The 18,255-nt window shown below is 42.5% G+C and overlaps 2 protein-coding genes across 3 annotated transcripts in view; both read left to right on the plus strand.

Moving 5' to 3' along the window:
- The window catches only part of LOC145348007 (uncharacterized), a 521,035-nt gene that overhangs the window by 18,127 nt on the left and 484,653 nt on the right, over nt 1–18,255 (plus strand). The window lies entirely within an intron of this gene.
- The window catches only part of LOC145348083 (uncharacterized), a 47,212-nt gene that overhangs the window by 18,109 nt on the left and 10,848 nt on the right, over nt 1–18,255 (plus strand). The window contains 1 exon segment of the mRNA XM_080196224.1: nt 620–2,025. Within this exon segment, the coding sequence (XP_080052350.1) occupies nt 1,264–2,025 (762 nt within the window). The 5' untranslated portion in view covers nt 620–1,263.

An 18,255-nucleotide genomic window follows, 5' to 3' on the forward strand; every position in this document is an offset into this window, starting at 1 on the left:
TGGGTTATTTCTAGAGTTTTATTCCTGATAGACTGTGTGCTTAAACAATAGAGGTTTCAGATAAAAGATGATCTGAAAAGAATCAGAGATGAGCTGATGAAAAATGTTCTTAAACAACATGTGGTTAGGATTTGGAATCATTGTCTGATAGGGCAGTAACCTTCACTCGGTTCAAACCAGAACTCTAAAGTTTATCCAGTGCTGCTTCTGACATGTCTCTATTGGTTTGATGATAATCATGAAACGAGGGCTGTACCAGACTGTGAGATTGTGGTGAATACAATCCTGCTGCAGCTGATGGCTCATTGCTTGTCGTGGATACTCAGTTTTGGCATCTGCCCTTAATCTCCTTCCCCATTGATGATTAACATGGTGAAGTACTCATTCATCAATTGGGAGGGGAGTGTAGTTTTCCTTGAACTTATTTGACTTGAAGCCATGAGGCTCCATGAAGTCAACATTGAAGACTTCCCACCTACCAGTGGGATGGGATATTCCAAGGGATGGGGAGGTAGAAGTATAGAATGTTTCCAGATCGATACAATTCAGTAACATAACATCATAATGAATTGATAGTCCGTTTTACACTCTGCCTGACTGTCTTTTCCATTGCCCTCAGAGTGCCTGGGAAGATGTGGTCCGGACAGAGGAAATAAAGTAGCCACATTGTCTGCTCCCAGTCACTGCCCAGCGTCCCTGCTGGAAACAGAGGGTTTGAGAGTCAAGTGAGGAAAAAGAAAGGGGTTGTATCTGATTCCCCACACAGAAGAGTGGACTGGTCAGAGAACAGTCTCTAACTGAGGAGTCAGCCCCTTCAGCAAAGGAGAAGGGGGAGTTGGAGGAAATCATGCTTCGTTTTTCTGTTTTACAAAAAGATTGCCTTGTACTACACTAGAGGATAGACACCACAGATTGACCCTGACCTTCCACAAAGGAACAACTGCACAACTGTGGGAAGATGTTCAGTCCCGTCACAGCATTGCTGAAGATTGGACGGTGAAACCATCATCTAGAAATCGGTTAGGTCAGGGGAGCTTTGACATATCATCAGGTCTGAAACTGGTCAGTGGTGTGGGACCTTATATCAGAACCAACATTTCCAAAGGGTCAGTCAGGGTGAGGCTGGGAAGAAGTGTGGTGAGAATTTCAATCCTTCGTTGAGCCTCATGAACCACTGATTCATTCTTATAGGCGAGAGACTGTTCATGTGTGAGGTGGGCTAAACTGACTCAGTTGTATCACCTGTAACACAAAGACAGCCACATGGAAGAGAAACTGTTGAAATGTGAGTTGTGTGACAAAACATTCTCGTGTTCATCCCACTTTCGTATTCACGAACGCACTCATACTGGAGAGAAACCATTTACTTGTGAGGTTTGCAACAAATCGTTCTCACAGTCATCGCATCTCCACAGGCACAAACGCATTCATACAGGGGAGAAACTGTTCCGCTGTGATGTGTGTGAGAAAGCTTTCACACAGTTATCAAACCTCCAGGTCCATCAGACAATCCACACAGGGGAGAAACCCTTCAAGTGTGAATTTTGTGATAAAGCTTTCCCAACGTCTACGAGGTTCCTGATACACCAGAGTGTTCACACAGGGGAGAATCCTTTCAGGTGTGAGTTGTGTGACCGAGCCTTCACACAGTCATCAGCGCTTGCACAACACCGACGTATTCACACTGGGGAGAAACCATTCACCTGTGAAGTGTGTGATAAATCATTCTCTCGTTCATCTCACTTTCGTGTTCACCAACGCACTCATACTGGGGAGAAACCCTTCACTTGTGAAGTGTGTAAGAAATCATTCTCGCGGCAATCAAACCTCCGAGAACACCAACGCCTTCACACTGGGGAGAAGCCGTTCAAGTGTGAGGTGTGTAATAAGGGCTTTGCACAGTTGCCAGGCCTGGTGAGTCACCGACGCATTCACACAGGGGAGAAGAAAACGTTCACATGTGAAGTGTGTAATAAAGAGTTTGAACAATTATGGGGCATGTTGGATCATCGTCGCATTCACACAGTGGGGAATACAAGTGAGGTGTGTGACCGAGCCTTACTCAGTCAGCAACACTCATGAAACACTGACATATCCACACTGAGGAAAAGGTGTTTCACGGTGAGGTGCCTGACAAAGACTTTACACCGTCAGCATGGACAAGGTTTTCAAAGCAGTTGGATTAATGCAGTGTGGGTGGGGGTGTTGGGAAATGGGCAGTGTATCAGAGGGTGATCATTGTGACGGAGATGGTCAGGGGTCAGAAGCTCAGTTGGAGGTTGAAGGGGATGACACAACCAATTGTTGTTGGAGATGAGTGGAGAGGGCAATTGAGAGAAATTTAAGGAATGTAGGTACTGGAGTCATCCCTTGAGCCAGTGACACCATTCAATTAGGTCATGACTGATCTGTATCTGAACTCTATCTACTTGCCTTAGCTTTGTAACCCTTAATCCCCTTGTCTAATAATAAATATTTCAATATCAGTTTTGAAATTTTCAATTGACCCCTAACGTCAACAGATTTTTGTGGGGAGAGCTACAGATTTCCAGGCCCCTTTTTGTGAAGAAATGTTTTCTGACATCACCCCTGAACAGCCTAGCTCTAATTTTAATGCTCTGCCCTCTTGTTCTGGATTCTCCACCAGAGGAATAGTTTCTCTCTAACTACTCTATCAACTTGTTTAATCATCTTAAAAACCTCAATTAAGTTACCCCTTATTTTCTACATTTCAAGGGAATGCAAGCTCAGTCTATGCAACCTTTCCTTATTTAACCCTTTTAGTCCCAGAAACATTCTAGTGAATCTACGCTGCAGTCCCTCCAAGGCCAATATATCCTTTCAAAGGTCCTGTGCCCAGAACTGCACACAGTTCTTCAGATAGCCTCTAAACAGAGCTCTGTACTGCTGGAATATTACTTCCACGTGGACACAATTTTTTTTTCAGAGGGAGAGGAAACTGCTGAAATCCCTGTTCCTTTCCAACTGAACATAATCATCCACTTTCTGTGAGGAAGATGTGGATGTGTGTTTTAACCCCTGGTTGTATATACAGTTTGAAAAGTCAGTAGCAGGCTTTTTGTGCGTTTAAACAAAGACAGTTTTTTGTTTACTTCAGCACACAAGCTTGAGCTATGGCAACAACTCTCCATTTCTCTCTCTCACACACATATACACACACTCTCACTCTCTCTCTTACGCAAATATACTCAAGAAAATAAGCATTACAAAGTCAGAACAGTAAAGCAATTTACAATTTACTAGGATATAAAAGGGAGGTCTTGCTGCAACTGTACAGGGCACTGGTGAGGCCTCGGCTGGAGTAATGTGTGCAGTTTTGGTTGCTGCACTTGCGCAAGGATATTTTGGCCTTGGAGGGAGTGCAGAGGAGGTTCACTAGGCTGATACTGGAGATGAGGGGGTTAGACTATGAAGAGAGACTAAATAGATTGGGTCTGTACTCGTTGGAGTTCACAAGGATGAGGGGGGGATCTTATAGAGACGTATAAGATAATGAAAGGGATGGATAGGGTAGAGGTAGAGATTCTTCCCGCTTAGAAAGGACAGCAGGACTAGAGGGCACAGCCTCAGGATAAGGGGGGAGCAGTTTAGAATGGAGTTGAGAAGGAACTTCTTCACTCAAAGGGTGGTGAATCTCTGGAATTCTCTGCCCGTTGAAGTGGTGGAGGCTACCTCGCTAAATATGTTTAAGACACAGGTAGATAGGTTTTTGACAGACAAGGGAATTAAGGGTTATGGGGAGAAAGCGGGAAAGTGGAACTGAGCCACTTCAGATCAGCCATGATCTTATTGAATGGCGGGGCAGGCTCGAAGGGCTAGATGGCCTACTTCTACTCCTATTTCTTATGTTCTTACAATGTGTTTTAGAATCTAACATGGAAGCTTATAATCTATTGGGACTCACTGCCTGAAAAGGTGATAGAGACAGGAACCCGCATAGCGTTTAAGAATCATTTAGATAAGCACTTGAAATGCCATAGCATTTGGTCCAAGTGCTGGAAAATGGGATTAGATAAATAGATACTTCATTGGTGCAAAGACAATGGGCTGAATGGCCTCTTTTTGTGCCGTAAAACTCTGATTATTCGGAATTAACATGAGGCAAATGTCAATTCAAGCAAACTGTGTTCAGATACACAGCACATTGCATGTTGAAAGGTGGATATGAACCTTATGAAACTCCACCCATCTTAGTGACAATACAACCTTGCATGGTTCACTGAATGCATTAAATTTAGTTCTAATTCACAAAATAAACATGTATCTAGACTGCACTTCTTTACAAGCAGCATGGATGTCACTTCTCCAGTTAGGTGGGCACACCTGCTTTCTGTTTAAATCTGTAATATAGTTTTCTGTTTGACAGTGAATCACTTCTTGAACGTCAGGTAAGCTGACCTTCATGGATCACCTTTGGAACACATTGCCCGCTTTATAAAGAATAAGTTAGTTCCAAAGTGTCTAAATTAAATAAGCTTCTATCTTAAAAGTCTGAATATTACATCCCTTTATTGGGCATGAGTGGGAGTATTTGTGGGTTATCTTTTTTCTTTAGGAATTCCTGGAGTAATTAGTAGTTTTGACAGAGGAAAGCAGGACCATTAGTGCTTGATGTAGTCCAGTCAGAGATGGCGATGGATGGCTCACCAGTTGTGTACTAGATATGATCAAATCTCCCCCGCCCCGGAACTTACAAGCTGGAAGATCAACCAGGAATAAACAGACTAAAAGATTTTGGGAATAAGGGTGTAAAATGTGGAAATGAGGGAATGGGTAAACCAGATTGACAAGTACACGTGCATTGTGGTGAATCGAGGGTCAGCGGGCACAGAGTTGGGAATTAGAAAGCACTGACCAACTCACCTGGGGAAAGAGTGTCTTCCAGGAATGGAAACTAATTGGTTCATGAAGACATGTGACCAATGGATCTCTCTTACCACTGGTGGGTTTCTATGATGGAAATGAGCTCCATTCTGTGTACTAAAGTTTGATGTCATTTCTGAACATGGGAATTGAGAGCCAAACTAAAGCACAGGGATTTTAAATAAACTTTCTGCAATATTCTGAGAGAGTTTCCCTGATGTGAATGTGTGTTAATAAAATGAGCCAATTGTCAGGAGTGTGTGTGGGGTAGAATCACACCCTGCTTTAGTTGGTGATGTGAATTATAGATAGAACCTTTTCAGGTGGTGTGTGTTTGTCTAATACCATGGGTAATGTTTGTACTCTCCTGTCTGGGAGGACTACAATCTTGAGTAAGGTGACGGAATGGGGCGGTGAGTCTCTACACCTGAGTTCCTTCAGCCCATCATTATTTGATATAATAAAAGTTTAATTTGTTTGCCTTACTCTTCAAAGATTACTTCATATTTTTGGAAAGATCTTGAGACATCTTCAAATGCTTTGTTATTTTGGTTGATAGAAAGTTTGATGTAAGCTGAATATTGTTGTTTGTCTGCCATTTTATCAATCTCTGTATAGATTTATAACTTTCAATAAATTCATGATTTTAACCCAAATTATCTGATTTGTCAGCATATTATGTTCCTTTTCACTGAAACATTCAGGACTCTACAGTTAGAGTCCTGTACACAATATCCCTATGGGCATATATTTTCCTTATACTTTCTCCCATCAATGGATTATAATTTACAATTCACAGGATAAATACTTGAATATTTCCCTAACAAGTATTTGAATTTATATGTCAACTTTCATGAGCACAAGACATCAGAAAGCAGCTTACAGACAGTGAAATGCTTTAGGTGTAGTTTATGTTGTAATATAAGAAACATGCCAGCCAATCTGTGCACAGTGTGATGATTTTATTAGGGATCATTAACAGTTGAACAGAAATGTGAACACCCCCGATTAATCAACAGATTTCACATTTTTAATCAAAAACAAACTTTATTGTACACAATAATTAAACAACATTGTGGTTTATCATTACTTATGCTATGAGCTCAGTTTTACTTCTTACTTCACTTCTTTTGGGACCTCGCCAAAGGCATACCACATTAATTGTCCTCAGTTTTTCAGCTGATTTCTTTCCAATAGCTTGTTGACTGAGCGACCCTGCAACTTATCTTTGATAGCTCAGAGCTGCGAATGCTCAGCTCCATGTTTGTTTTTGGCAGAAACTTAACTGCGTTTGGAAGCTTTCTATCTAAATCTACTGATTCCCTTATGGCACAAAATTCTGTGAGGATCACTGTGGATATTTTCTACTCTACTAAGTTCAAACTAGACAAATTTTCCAGCTGCTTTACTTTCACAAAATCCTAACTTGTGCTTGAGCCAGGCTCACTTTCCACAAGGTGAATGATAAAATTAGTATTTTCTCTACTTGCAAGATCAGGCCTGATGAACAATCATTTCCCTTTGGCTCCCTCAATCCAATGAGGTACCATCTACACCAAAGCAAAACTGCAACTGCCTTCTGCAGGCAAATACCCAGCTAAATTAAACAAAATACCCTTTTACCCAACTTTTTGATTCCATAACTCATATGAATAATTAACACTGCTAACACATGTGATTGTCCTCTCTCCAGACTCACTTGGTGCATGGAGAAACTCCCAAGGTTCACATGGTTGCTTTCAGCTTTTATCTGGAAACTGCAGATCTCATTTAAATAATTTATTGCAGGGTAGATCTTTTGGTCCCATTACGAACCTAAAGTTGACCTGTTATTTATACACTGCTACCTTTCACCCTGTAAGATAAATATAGGTTTGCTTTATACGTTAATGAAGTTCAAGTTTGTTTGAATTGCATTTATATTGATTGTGGGATCCATATTGATGAGGGCATTGGAAATAACTCCCTCACTTTTCTATAATGTTGTGTCATGGGATCTTTAAATGTCCAACTCCAGATGGATTATTCCAGAAACATGGATCAAAGTTGTTGTCAATGCCATGTTCAGAATTTTGGAGGTTTTAGGCTCTCTGTACAAACATCCCACCCACTCCCAACATCACTTTATTGAAGCAGTTGGAATATTGGAAAATGAGTGCAGAAATTCTCCACGTTCACACACAGCATGATCATAAAACCAATCAGATCAGAATCCTAAGATAAAACTATTTCAATTAGTCACAACTTTAAAAAAATACTCTCTTCAGTAAATTTCCTTGTTTTAATCAGCATAATCTGGCTGAATTTGACTTATCAGGAATTTTAAATTTAAGTTACATCAAAAGTGAACTGAATTTTTGTGATCTTTTAACACTGATTTATTGAACGTCACCAAGGAAGATGATACTAACCACATAATAATAATGAAGAGTGATTGCTCCTATTTGAGGCTCTTCAAATTACACTCAGGGTTTTGGGTTTGAGGCATCAACAGTGAGTCATATCTATGACTCCAGTCTACATGCTGCGGTCAGCAATTATTCAGCAAACTACAGGCCCACAGATAATAGTTTGTTTCAGTTGTGTCACAGAAACACTTAAATAATATTACCTCAATATTATCTGGAGTTTCTGCTTTGTTATTTTCATGTATGGTAGATTAAAATTGTGAATTTTCTCTCTATCTCATCTTTATAACACTAGAGGAGGGAAAGGGAGAGGGAGAGAGATGGGAGGAAGAGTAGTGACAAATAGAAGAGAGGAAAAACTGATGAGGCAGGAGGAGAGAACTGAGGAGGAGGGGGGGGGGGTACCAGAAAGGAAGAAGTGAATGGAACGGCAAATGGAACAGAAGGAAAATGAAGGGATGGGAGGGCGAGACACAAGAATGAGGAGAACGGAGAGGTAGGAAAGAGAGATGGTAGCAAGGAGAGGTAGAAACTGTGGAGAAAGAGAGAATAAATTACTCCTACCCTCCTGTGCTTCTACCCCTGTCCCCCTGTGTTCTCTCCTGTCTCATCAGCTGTCTGCTGTGAAGGAGCAGCTTCTCCAGATGTACATAGATGTCTGCAGTTGTCATAGAAATCATCATTGAAACCCTACAATACAGAAAGAGAAGATTCAGCCCATCGAGTCTGTACCGACCACAATCCCACCCAAGCCCTAACCCCTTATCCCTATATATTTTACCCACTCATCCCTCTAACCACACATCTCAGGACACTAAGGGGCAATTTTAGCATGACCAATCAACCTAACCCGCACATCTTTGTGATGATATATCTGTTCATTCATTTGAGCTGAATATCCTTGAGTTTGGTGAATGTTTTCACCATGACTGCCTCGCTAATTCTCAGCTCTGGCAAAAAATTTGGGAGATTTATCAAAGAAAATTTGTCTGTCTTTTCACTCTGATCTTGTTACTCACTTCTGTTAACATTTTGGCCTCAGTTGTTTCTCAGCTGTTGGAAGATAGACTGGGTGCAGTGTGGCTCTTGTCACTGGACTGGAAAGCTTTCCATGCCTTCAGTAGATGTGTTTCTCCACTCTTGCACATCTATGCTGGACCTGGCTGATTATTTGATAAACCCTTTGGTAATTTTTATGCTGTCTCAGCCTTTCCACTTGACTAGAGAAATTGTGGAGATGATGTGTAATGCTGAATTTCCAAATCATTCTTTAAATGAATTCTTCACTTGTGAATTGAGGGCCATTGTCCCTCATCACAATGTCAGAAATACTCTGATGATTGAAGTGTGTTTTCAGGCATTCTAAGATCTCACTGATAGCTGTTGATGTTCGCTGGCCTAACTCCTGTAGTCTGAATAGTAGTCAACTGTGATGAGATCATCAGTTCCAGTGAAAGTGAGGTCTACTCCAAGCTTCATCCATGCTCTGTCTGGGATGTCAAGAGTCATGAGTAGCACTTTAACTTGCTTTGATGTTTGTTTCAAGCATTGCACTGCCAGTTGTGGTCCTTAATCTCATTTCTTATGTTTGACCACTAAAGCACATCTCTCTCCTTCCTCAGACGAGACCTTATTCCTTGATGGTTTGTGTGGATGTGCATCAGCATCTCTTTTCTCATCTCTTTAGGAATAATGACCCTAGCATCTTTGTACAAATGCCTTCTTGGACAATCACTTAATCTCTGTCTATCCAATACTCTCTTAGAGCAACAGGTCAGTTGAACAGAGTTTCAGGTCATTCTTTCAGCATAAATTCTGGTAACATTTGAAGAGATGTACCTCATTGTGTAGTTTGTTTGTCTGAGCAAGAGGCTTGTCTGTGAGTAAAGAAGACAAATGATATGTTGGCCTTCATAGCGAGAGGATTTGAGTAAAGGAGAGTTTTACTGCAATTGAATAGGGCATTGGTGAGGCCACACCTGGAGTATTGTGTGCAGTTTGGTGTCCTTATCTGAGGAAGAATGTCCTTGCTATAAAGGGAATACAGTGAAGGTTTACCGGGCTGATTCCTGGGATAGGAGATTTGTCAAATGAAGAGAGACTAAGATGGTTCGGCAGCATGGTTTTGTATGGAGAAGGTCATGTCTCACCAACTTGATTTGTGTTTTTTGAAGAGGTGACAAAGCAAATTGATGAGGGAAAGGCTGCAGATGTAGTTTATATGGCCTTTAGTAAGGTGTTTGACAAGGTCCCACATGGCAGACTGGTGCAAAAACTAAAATCATCTGGGATTAAGGATAGGCTGACTAGATGCATACAGAACTGGCTTTCTTATAGATGCAGAGAGTAGCAGTGGAGGTGTTTTTTTCAGAATGGAGATCTGTTGTCGATGGTTTTCTGCATGGATCAGTGTTGGGACCTCTGTTGTTTGTAGTATATACAATAGGAAGATGTGGGTGATTAGTAAGTTTGCAGATGTCACAAAGATTGGCAAAGTTGCTGCTAGTGCTGTGGATTATCAGAGGATACAGCGGGATATAGATAGATTGGACACAGAAATAGCAGATGGAATTTAATCCAGACAAGTGCAAGCTGATGCATTTTGAAGGATCAAATTTAGGTATGAATTATACTGTAAATGGCTACTAAGTACTAAGGAATACTAAGTATTCCTAAGGGTTCTGGGCATGAAGGTCCACAGTTCGCTAAAAGTAGCAACACATGTGGCCAAGGTGATTAAGAAGTCATATGGCATGCTTCCCTTTATCAGCCGGGGCACGTAGTACAGGAGTTGGGAAATAATGTTGTAGCTATATAAAACCTTGGCTAGACTGTGTTTGGAGTGCTGGGTGCAGTTCTGGTCACCACAGTATCAGAAGGATGTGGAAGCTTTGGAGAGAGGGCAAAGAAGGTTCACCAGGATGTTACCTGATCTCAAGGGTGTTGGCCATGAGGAGAGGTTGAATAAACTAGGATTGTTTTCACTAAAAAGATGGAGGCTGAGAGGAGACCTGATAGAGGTCTACAAAATTATAAGGGGCATAGACGGGGTGGACAATCAGAGGTTTTCTCCTTGGGTGGAACTGTCAATTACAAGGGGGCATAAGTTCAAGGTGAGAGGAAGAAAGTTTAAGGGAGATGTGGAGGGAAAATTTTTCATGTTGAGAGTAGTGGGTGCCTGGATCGCGCTGCCAGAGGATGTGGCGGATGCAGGCTCATTAGCAACATTTAAGAGGCATCTGGATGAATACATGATTAGGGGGGGAATAGAGGGATACAGACTGAATAAGGGCAGAAGCTTTTTTTTAGCTAGGCATCATGATCAGCACAAGCTTGGAGGGCTGAAAGGCCTGTTCCTGTGTTGTACTTTTCTTTTTTCTTTTTCTTCTTGTTATATTCACTGGAGTTTAGAAGAGCGAGAGGGGATCTCATAGAAACTTATAAAATTCTAACAGGGTTAAACAGGGTAAATTCAGAAAGAATGTTCCCGATGCTGGGGCGTCCGGAACTAGAGGTCTTAGTTTGAGGATAAGGGGTAAAACTTTTAGAACTGAGGTGAGGAGAAATTTATTCACCCAAAGAGTGCTGAATGTGTGGAATTCACTACCAGAGAAAGTAGCTGAGACCAAAACATTGTGTAATTTAAGAAGAAATTAGATTTAGCTCATTGGGATAAAGGGATCAAGGAATATGGTGTTCAGGGGGGGAGGGGAAGTTCAGGATATTGAATTTGATGATCAGCCATGATCATAATAACTATCGGAGCAGGCTCAAAGGGCCGAAAGGCCTCTTCCTGTTTCTCGTTTCAATGTTTTTGTCAGATTCACTGTCTCTGCTGGGTTGATGACGATAGTAGTCATGATGTGGGAATGCCGGCGTTGGACTGGCGTAAACACAGTAAAAAGTCTGACAACACCAGGTTTTAGTCCAACCGATTTATTTGATAATACTCACAAGCTTTCGAGGGGACTCCCTCTTCGTCAGGTGAATGGAGAGTTCTGGCCTCAGACAGAGCATATAAAGCACAGACAGTTTAGAGATTACTGATTAAAATGCGAATCCTTACACCTAACCTGCTGTTCTAGACCTGAAGTGGCTGACAATGTGAGTGGAAGGAGCACTGATCACAGGTTACAGAGATGTGTATTGTCTCCAGACAGTACAGTAAGTGAGGTTTTGCAAACCCAGGCAAGTCACGGGGGTTACAGATAGTGCGACATGAACCCAAGATCCCTGTTGAGACCGTCCTCATGTGTGCGGAACTTGGCTATCAGTCTCTGTTCAGCGACTCTGCGCAATGAGACAGCTGATGAACCAGAACAACCGACAGAGAGATCCGCAGTGCAACAACCTAAGAGGAAGGAATCCAACTGGACTCCTCCGGAAGGCCGCTGCCCTCGACTGGACTTGTATGCCCAAACCATCAGGAGGTGCGTTAACACCAGATTCATCAACCGCACTCACAAGACAGCCCCGAACATCACCCAAGCACAACGCAATGCCATCCACGCTCTCAAGACAAACTGCAACATTGTCATCAAACCAGCAGACAAAGGAGGGGTCATCGTCATACTGAACAGAACGGATTACTGTAAAGAAGTGTACCTACAACTAAACAATGAGGAACACTACAGACAGTTACCCACAGATCCGACCAAAGAACACACTCGTCGACTCAACAATCTGATCAAGAGCTTTGATCCGGACCTTCAGAGCACCCTCCGTGCTCTCATTCCACGTACTCCCCGCATTGGAGATCTCTACTGCCTCCCAAAGATACACAAGGCAAACACACCTGGCCGTCCAATCGTATCAGGCAATGGGACTCTGTGTGAGAACCTCTCCGGCTACGTCGAGGGCATCCTGAAACCCATTGTACAAAGAACCCCCAGCTTTTGTCGCGACACTACGGACTTCCTACTGAAACTCAGCACACATGGAGCAGTTGAACCAGGGACACTCCTTGTCACAATGGATGTCTCGGCGCTCTACACCAACATCCGCCACAACGATGGCATTGCTGCGACTGCCTCAGTACTCAATGCTGACAACTGCCAGTTTCCAGATGCAATTTTACAACTCATCCGCTTTATCCTGGACCACAATGTCTTCACCTTCAACAACCAGTTTTTCATCCAGACACACGGAACAGCCATGGGGACCAAATTTGCACCTCAATATGCACCTTCATGCACAGGTTCGAACAAGACTTCTTCACTGCACAGAATCTTCAACCAATGCTATACACTAGATACATCGATGACATTTTCTTCCTTTGGCCTCATGGTGAAGAATCACTGAAACAACTATATGATGATATCAACAAATTCCACCCCACCATCAGACTCACCATGGACTATTCCCCAGAATCAGTTGCATTCTTGGACACATGCATCTCCATTAAGGACAGCCACCTCAGCACCTCACTGTACCGCAAGCCCACAGACAATCTCACAATGCTCCACTTCTCCAGTTTCCACCCTAAACATGTTAAAGAAGCCATTCCCTATGGACAAGCCCTCCGTATACACAGGATTTGCTCAGATGAGGAGGATCGTGACAGACACCTCCAGACCCTGAAAGATGCCCTCATAAGAACAGGATATGGTGCTCGACTCATAGATCGACAGTTCCGATGCGCCACAGCGAAAAACCGCACCGATCTCCTCAGAAGGCAAACACGGGACACAGTGGACAGAGTACCCTTTGTCGTCCAGTACTTCCCCGGAGCGGAGAAGCTACGACATCTTCTCCGGAGTCTTCAACATATCATTGACGAAGACGAACATCTTGCCAGGGCTATTCCCACACCCCCACTTCTTGCCTTCAGACAACCACACAACCTCAAACAGACCATTGTTCGCAGCAAACTACCCAGTCTTCAGGAGAACAGTGACCACAATTCCACACAACCCTGCCACAGCAACCTCTGCAAGACATGCCGGATCATCAACATGGATACCATCATCACACGTGAGAATACCATCCACCAGGTACATGGTAAATACTCTTGCAACTCAGCCAACATTGTCTACCTGATACATTGCAAGAAAGGATGTCCCGAAGCATGGTACATTGGGGAGACCATGCAGACGCTACGACAACGGATGAATGAACATCGCTCGACAATCACCAGGCAAGACTGTTCCCTTCCTGTTGGCGAACACTTCAGTGGTCACGGGCATTCAGCCTCTGACCTTCGGGTAAGCATTCTCCAAGGCGGCCTTCACGACACACAACAGCGCAGAGTCGCTGAACAGAGACTGATAGCCAAGTTCCGCACACATGAGGACGGTCTCAACAGGGATCTTGGGTTCATGTCGCACAATCTGTAACCCCCGTGACTTGCCTGGGTTTGCAAAACCTCACTTACTGTACTGTCTGGAGACAATACACATCTCTGTAACCTGTGATCAGTGCTCCTTCCACTCACATTGTCAGCCACTTCAGGTCTAGAACAGCAGGTTAGGTGTAAGGATTCACATTTTAATCAGTAATCTCTAAACTGTCTGTGCTTTATATGCTCTGTCTGAGGCCAGAACTCTCCATTCACCTGACGAAGAGGCAGTCCCCTCGAAAGCTTGTGAGTATTATCAAATAAATCGGTTGGACTAAAACCTGGTGTTGTCAGACTTTTTACTGGGTTGATGACGGCCAGAACCAGGAGATATGTTGGCCATGAGACAAACATCACACCTGATGATTTCCTCCCCTGGAGTGTCTTGGATGTCACAAAAGTCTCACAAAAAGCTGTCTTCCCGCAGTTATGTGGTTGTTCTTCAGGTGATGGTCAGGATCTCTCCTTTCCAGATTCTCTGTTGTTGTAAAGTGCAATCCATCTGTAAAACAGGAAAAGGAAACATGATTTCCTCCAACTCCCTCTCTTACTTTGCTGCAGGGGCTGTATTCTCAATTTTTTTATTAATACTTTCACGGGAAATGGGCATTACTGTGCAGACCACATTTATTCTTAATTATCTTTGATGGTGGTAAGGTGACTTCCTGAACCACTGCAGTCTACGTGGTGTAGGTACATCAACAGCACTTTTTGGTTGGTTCCAGAATTTTAACCCATCAACATTGAAGAATGGTGAGTCGAGATGATGTGTGGCTTCGAGGAAGGGGGTGACTTTCCAATGCATCTAGTGTTCTTGTTCTTCTAGATGGCAGAAGTTGCTGGTTTAGTGGCTGCTGCCAAAGCAGTCTTGGTGAGTTCCTGCAGTGTATCTTGTAGGTAGTGCACATACACATCACTGTGTGTCACTGGTGAGTGGAATAAATGTTTAAGATGGTGGATGGGGTGGCAATCAAGTGGGTTGCTTGGTCCTGGATGGGTAAGAAATTGGAGGTCTTTAAGAAAAACTCATTTTCAGGATAATTAAAAACACTAAAAAGGCAACAATTTTTAAACAGTCTGTAGAAACAGCAAAATCACTGACTTCAGGCTGCCCTGTTAACATTCCTAACCTGGTAAGCTGTATCCTGTGCACCTCTTGATCAAAGTAATTATTTAGAAAGGATCAGGATATCACCCTCAGCAGAATGTAAACTAAAAGCCGACCATCAAGAGATGGTAACCACCCTGGCATTTTGGATATTTGTTCGGTGTCTGTTGGATAGGTGATTGACACTAAGCAAGATACCAGCCCCCAGAAAAAGGGGATATTAACAAGTATTCAAGCACTGGGGTGGTTTACTGTCAGTTTGTAGACTGGGGAGAGAGTAACACGAGTTTCCTGAAGCTTGGGAAACTGACCAGTGAAACTGAAGCAACTTTGAGCAGCAGATCAGATAGAAATTTAAACTTGTCATTGTGCAATCTGAATAAAAGCTCTCTTATTGCAGCAGCTGTCTCAGATCCTCTGGTAAATGTTTGACATAGATTTCTAGTGTGGGAATAGCATTCTTCATTCTCAGGGACTTTCAAACTGACAATATCGATGTGGGATGTGTAGCCTTGGATGTTTTACGGCAGCTCAGAAGAGGAAGACTCACAGCATCCAAGGCAGTGATAATTTACAGTGCTGGGATCTGTTCAGTGAGCTCTGTGAGTCTTCTCGGGTGATCTTCAGTGCCATGTGACTGTTATCAATACTTCCCAGCGTCTTGAGGAAACTGCTATCCCATAAAACTTCAGTGACCTCTGCTGCTGCTGTCCGAATATTATATTCAATTTAATGAAGTCATTTACTCTCCTCCTCTCATCTGCTCTCCTACCTCTATCCATCTCTCCACTTTCTTTCTCATCCTCTTTTTCCTCTTATGTCTCATTGTCTTTCCTCCTCTTCACTATCATTCTCCCTCTCCTCCTCCTCTACCCATTATAGAGCGGGATAGAGAAAAAGTTCACCATTTTAAACTCTATCATAAATGAAAAAGCTAGGCAGAAACTCCATACAATATTATTGAGGTCATACACTAGATTAAGCTATTTTAACTATTTCTCCTGTTTCTGTGGCACAATTGAAATAAATTTTTATCTGTGGACCTGTATTTTGCTAAAATAATTCCTGGCCACAGCTTGCAGACTGCATTCACAGATACAACTGACTGTTGGTGCCTGAATATCCAAGTGTAATTTGAAGAGCCTCAAAACAGGGCTGCTGATAGTTGGGAACACCACCACCTGCAAGCTCCTCTCCAAATCACTCACCATCCTGACTCACCACTGGAAATTTATTGTTGTTCCTTCACTGTCACTGGGTCAAAATCTGGTACTCCCTCCCTAACAGCACTGTGGATGTACCTGCACCTCATGGACTGCATTGCATCAAAAGTTGGATGAACACCACCTTCTCAAGGGCATTTAGGGATGGGCAATACATGCTAGTCTAGCTGACGATGCCTACATCCGATGATCAACAATTTTTTTTAGAAACTGCAGCAAAGATCAAAACCAGAAACAATCTACTGACCAAACTTGCTGGGTCTATGTGGGGAGCTCTGCCACAACACTCGGGACTTCAGCACTTGCCCGATCAGACTCCACAGCAAACTAGTGAACACCTGGTAAAGGACACTGTGCACACATCTTGCTATGATTCAACTGAATAACAACAATGTGCATCATAACCGGAACCCTCTGCTCAATTCATCTCCCCTGATTTCCTACCCTCACAAACATCACTCCCCCTCACAGCCCCAATGACCACAATCCAAAAGCTGTTTGAAACCCTCTGTTTACCTACTTCATAATGATGAGTTCAACCCAACTACTGCCCGCCTTCCATCTCAGTGCCCCATATCCTGGGAAGATTTTCCAGTGGACATCCTTTAGATCAAGGAATGGGAAACACAGAAGGTCACTAACAAATTCCTTGTGACCAACCCCATCTGTTGAAAAACTTTGAATTACTGCTTTGAGAGTGCTTCTTGCTAAACAGGTTCAGGACAGGCCAATCTCTGTGCAGCCAACTTCCATCACTGGGGACTCCGTAAAACCCCTTATACTTGGGGAGAGACACAAATCAATGCCACACATTACTGAGGAGTGTCCCCTCTTCAGACTAATCACCTTAAACTCAGCAAAGGAGTATCCTATCACTTGGCTTCAGAAATTTGCATGATAAAACAAAAAAACAAGAACCCAGATACAAAGACAACATTGTCACTTGCAGCTCGAACTTGTTATCACTTATCTCAAAGCAAACTTTCAAGTTGCCTGTTTACAGGGGGGAAGCAGTCTGTACACAGCGATGAGACTTAGTCTCTTAGAAACTGAATCTAATACAACAGAAATATTATACGTTATTCTCATCTATGGCTTAGTTAATACTCTCATCTCTGAGTCAGAATGGTGTGGATTCCAGAATCACTTCAAAACACTAGAATTGATACTCTAGTGTGGTAATGAGGGAGTGCTGCACTGTCAGAAGTACCATCTTTCAGATCACTTAATCTCCAGTGAATGTAAAAAGTCCCATGACACTATGTTGTTGAGGAACAGGGAGTTATCGCTGAAGTCCTGATTGATATAGATCCCACAATCAACATCACAAAAATAGATGATCTGGTCATTACCACAGCACTATTCAGAGCTTGCTGTGTAGTAATTCAGTGGTTCCTAATCTTTAATATGTCATGACAAGCAATACACTATTAAAAAGTTTTAAGGCCTTTCTCCTATTTCCTCTGAACTGACCTCTAGCAAATTACTTTTTTGGAGTGATTTTTCAGCCCGCAACTGCCACCAGAGAAAGCAACAACATGGGCCGAAACACAGAGGGGATCAGGAAATGTGGGTTTCCATGTTTTAATGTGCATGGATGGATACCAAAAATCTGATTTCCATTACAATAATGCTGAGCACTGATAGCTATCACAAAACCTGTGCCATTGACTTGGAAAAATGTAAACAATACACTATAAATGTAAACTGTATAAAGAGAACCTTGATTTCCTGAAAAGCACAGTTCACAAATAATTTATCCAGTTCATACAAGATTTAATAATTTGAAATGTCCATCAGCATGAATGTGAACTGTTTCTCTCCACAGATGCTGCCTGATTATGAGATTTTCCAGCATATTTTCTTATGTCAGATTTCCAGCATCTGTAGTATTTTGCTTTTGTATTAATATTTTGGGTATCATTACCTCAGTAGAAAAATTAAATGTGAGAGAAAAACATAATGAAGAGCATAAAGCTGAAGTGCAGGACAGAAGTCTCAGCCTCATGTTAACCTTACATCTCGGTTAGCTAAATATAACTGTAGATACAAGTGATTGGCATGGTTTCAATATTGTGCTTTTCAGAATCGTATATGTCACTTTTTCTCTCTGCGTCTCTTACTTCTCCTCAGACTTTTACGAACTTTTTGAGTTTTTGCTGTTTGTGTGTTTGCATGGGTCCTTTGTCTTCAGCTCCAAGACCAAGCATATAAGAACATAAGAAATAGGAGCAGGAGTAGGCCATCTAGCCCTTCGAGCCTGCCCCGCCATTCAATAAGATCATGGCTGATCTG

The sequence above is a fragment of the Carcharhinus amblyrhynchos genome, chromosome 9, assembly GCF_965287045.1.
Source record: "Carcharhinus amblyrhynchos chromosome 9, sCarAmb.v2.hapA, whole genome shotgun sequence".
NCBI classification, from domain to species: Eukaryota; Metazoa; Chordata; class Chondrichthyes; order Carcharhiniformes; family Carcharhinidae; genus Carcharhinus; species Carcharhinus amblyrhynchos.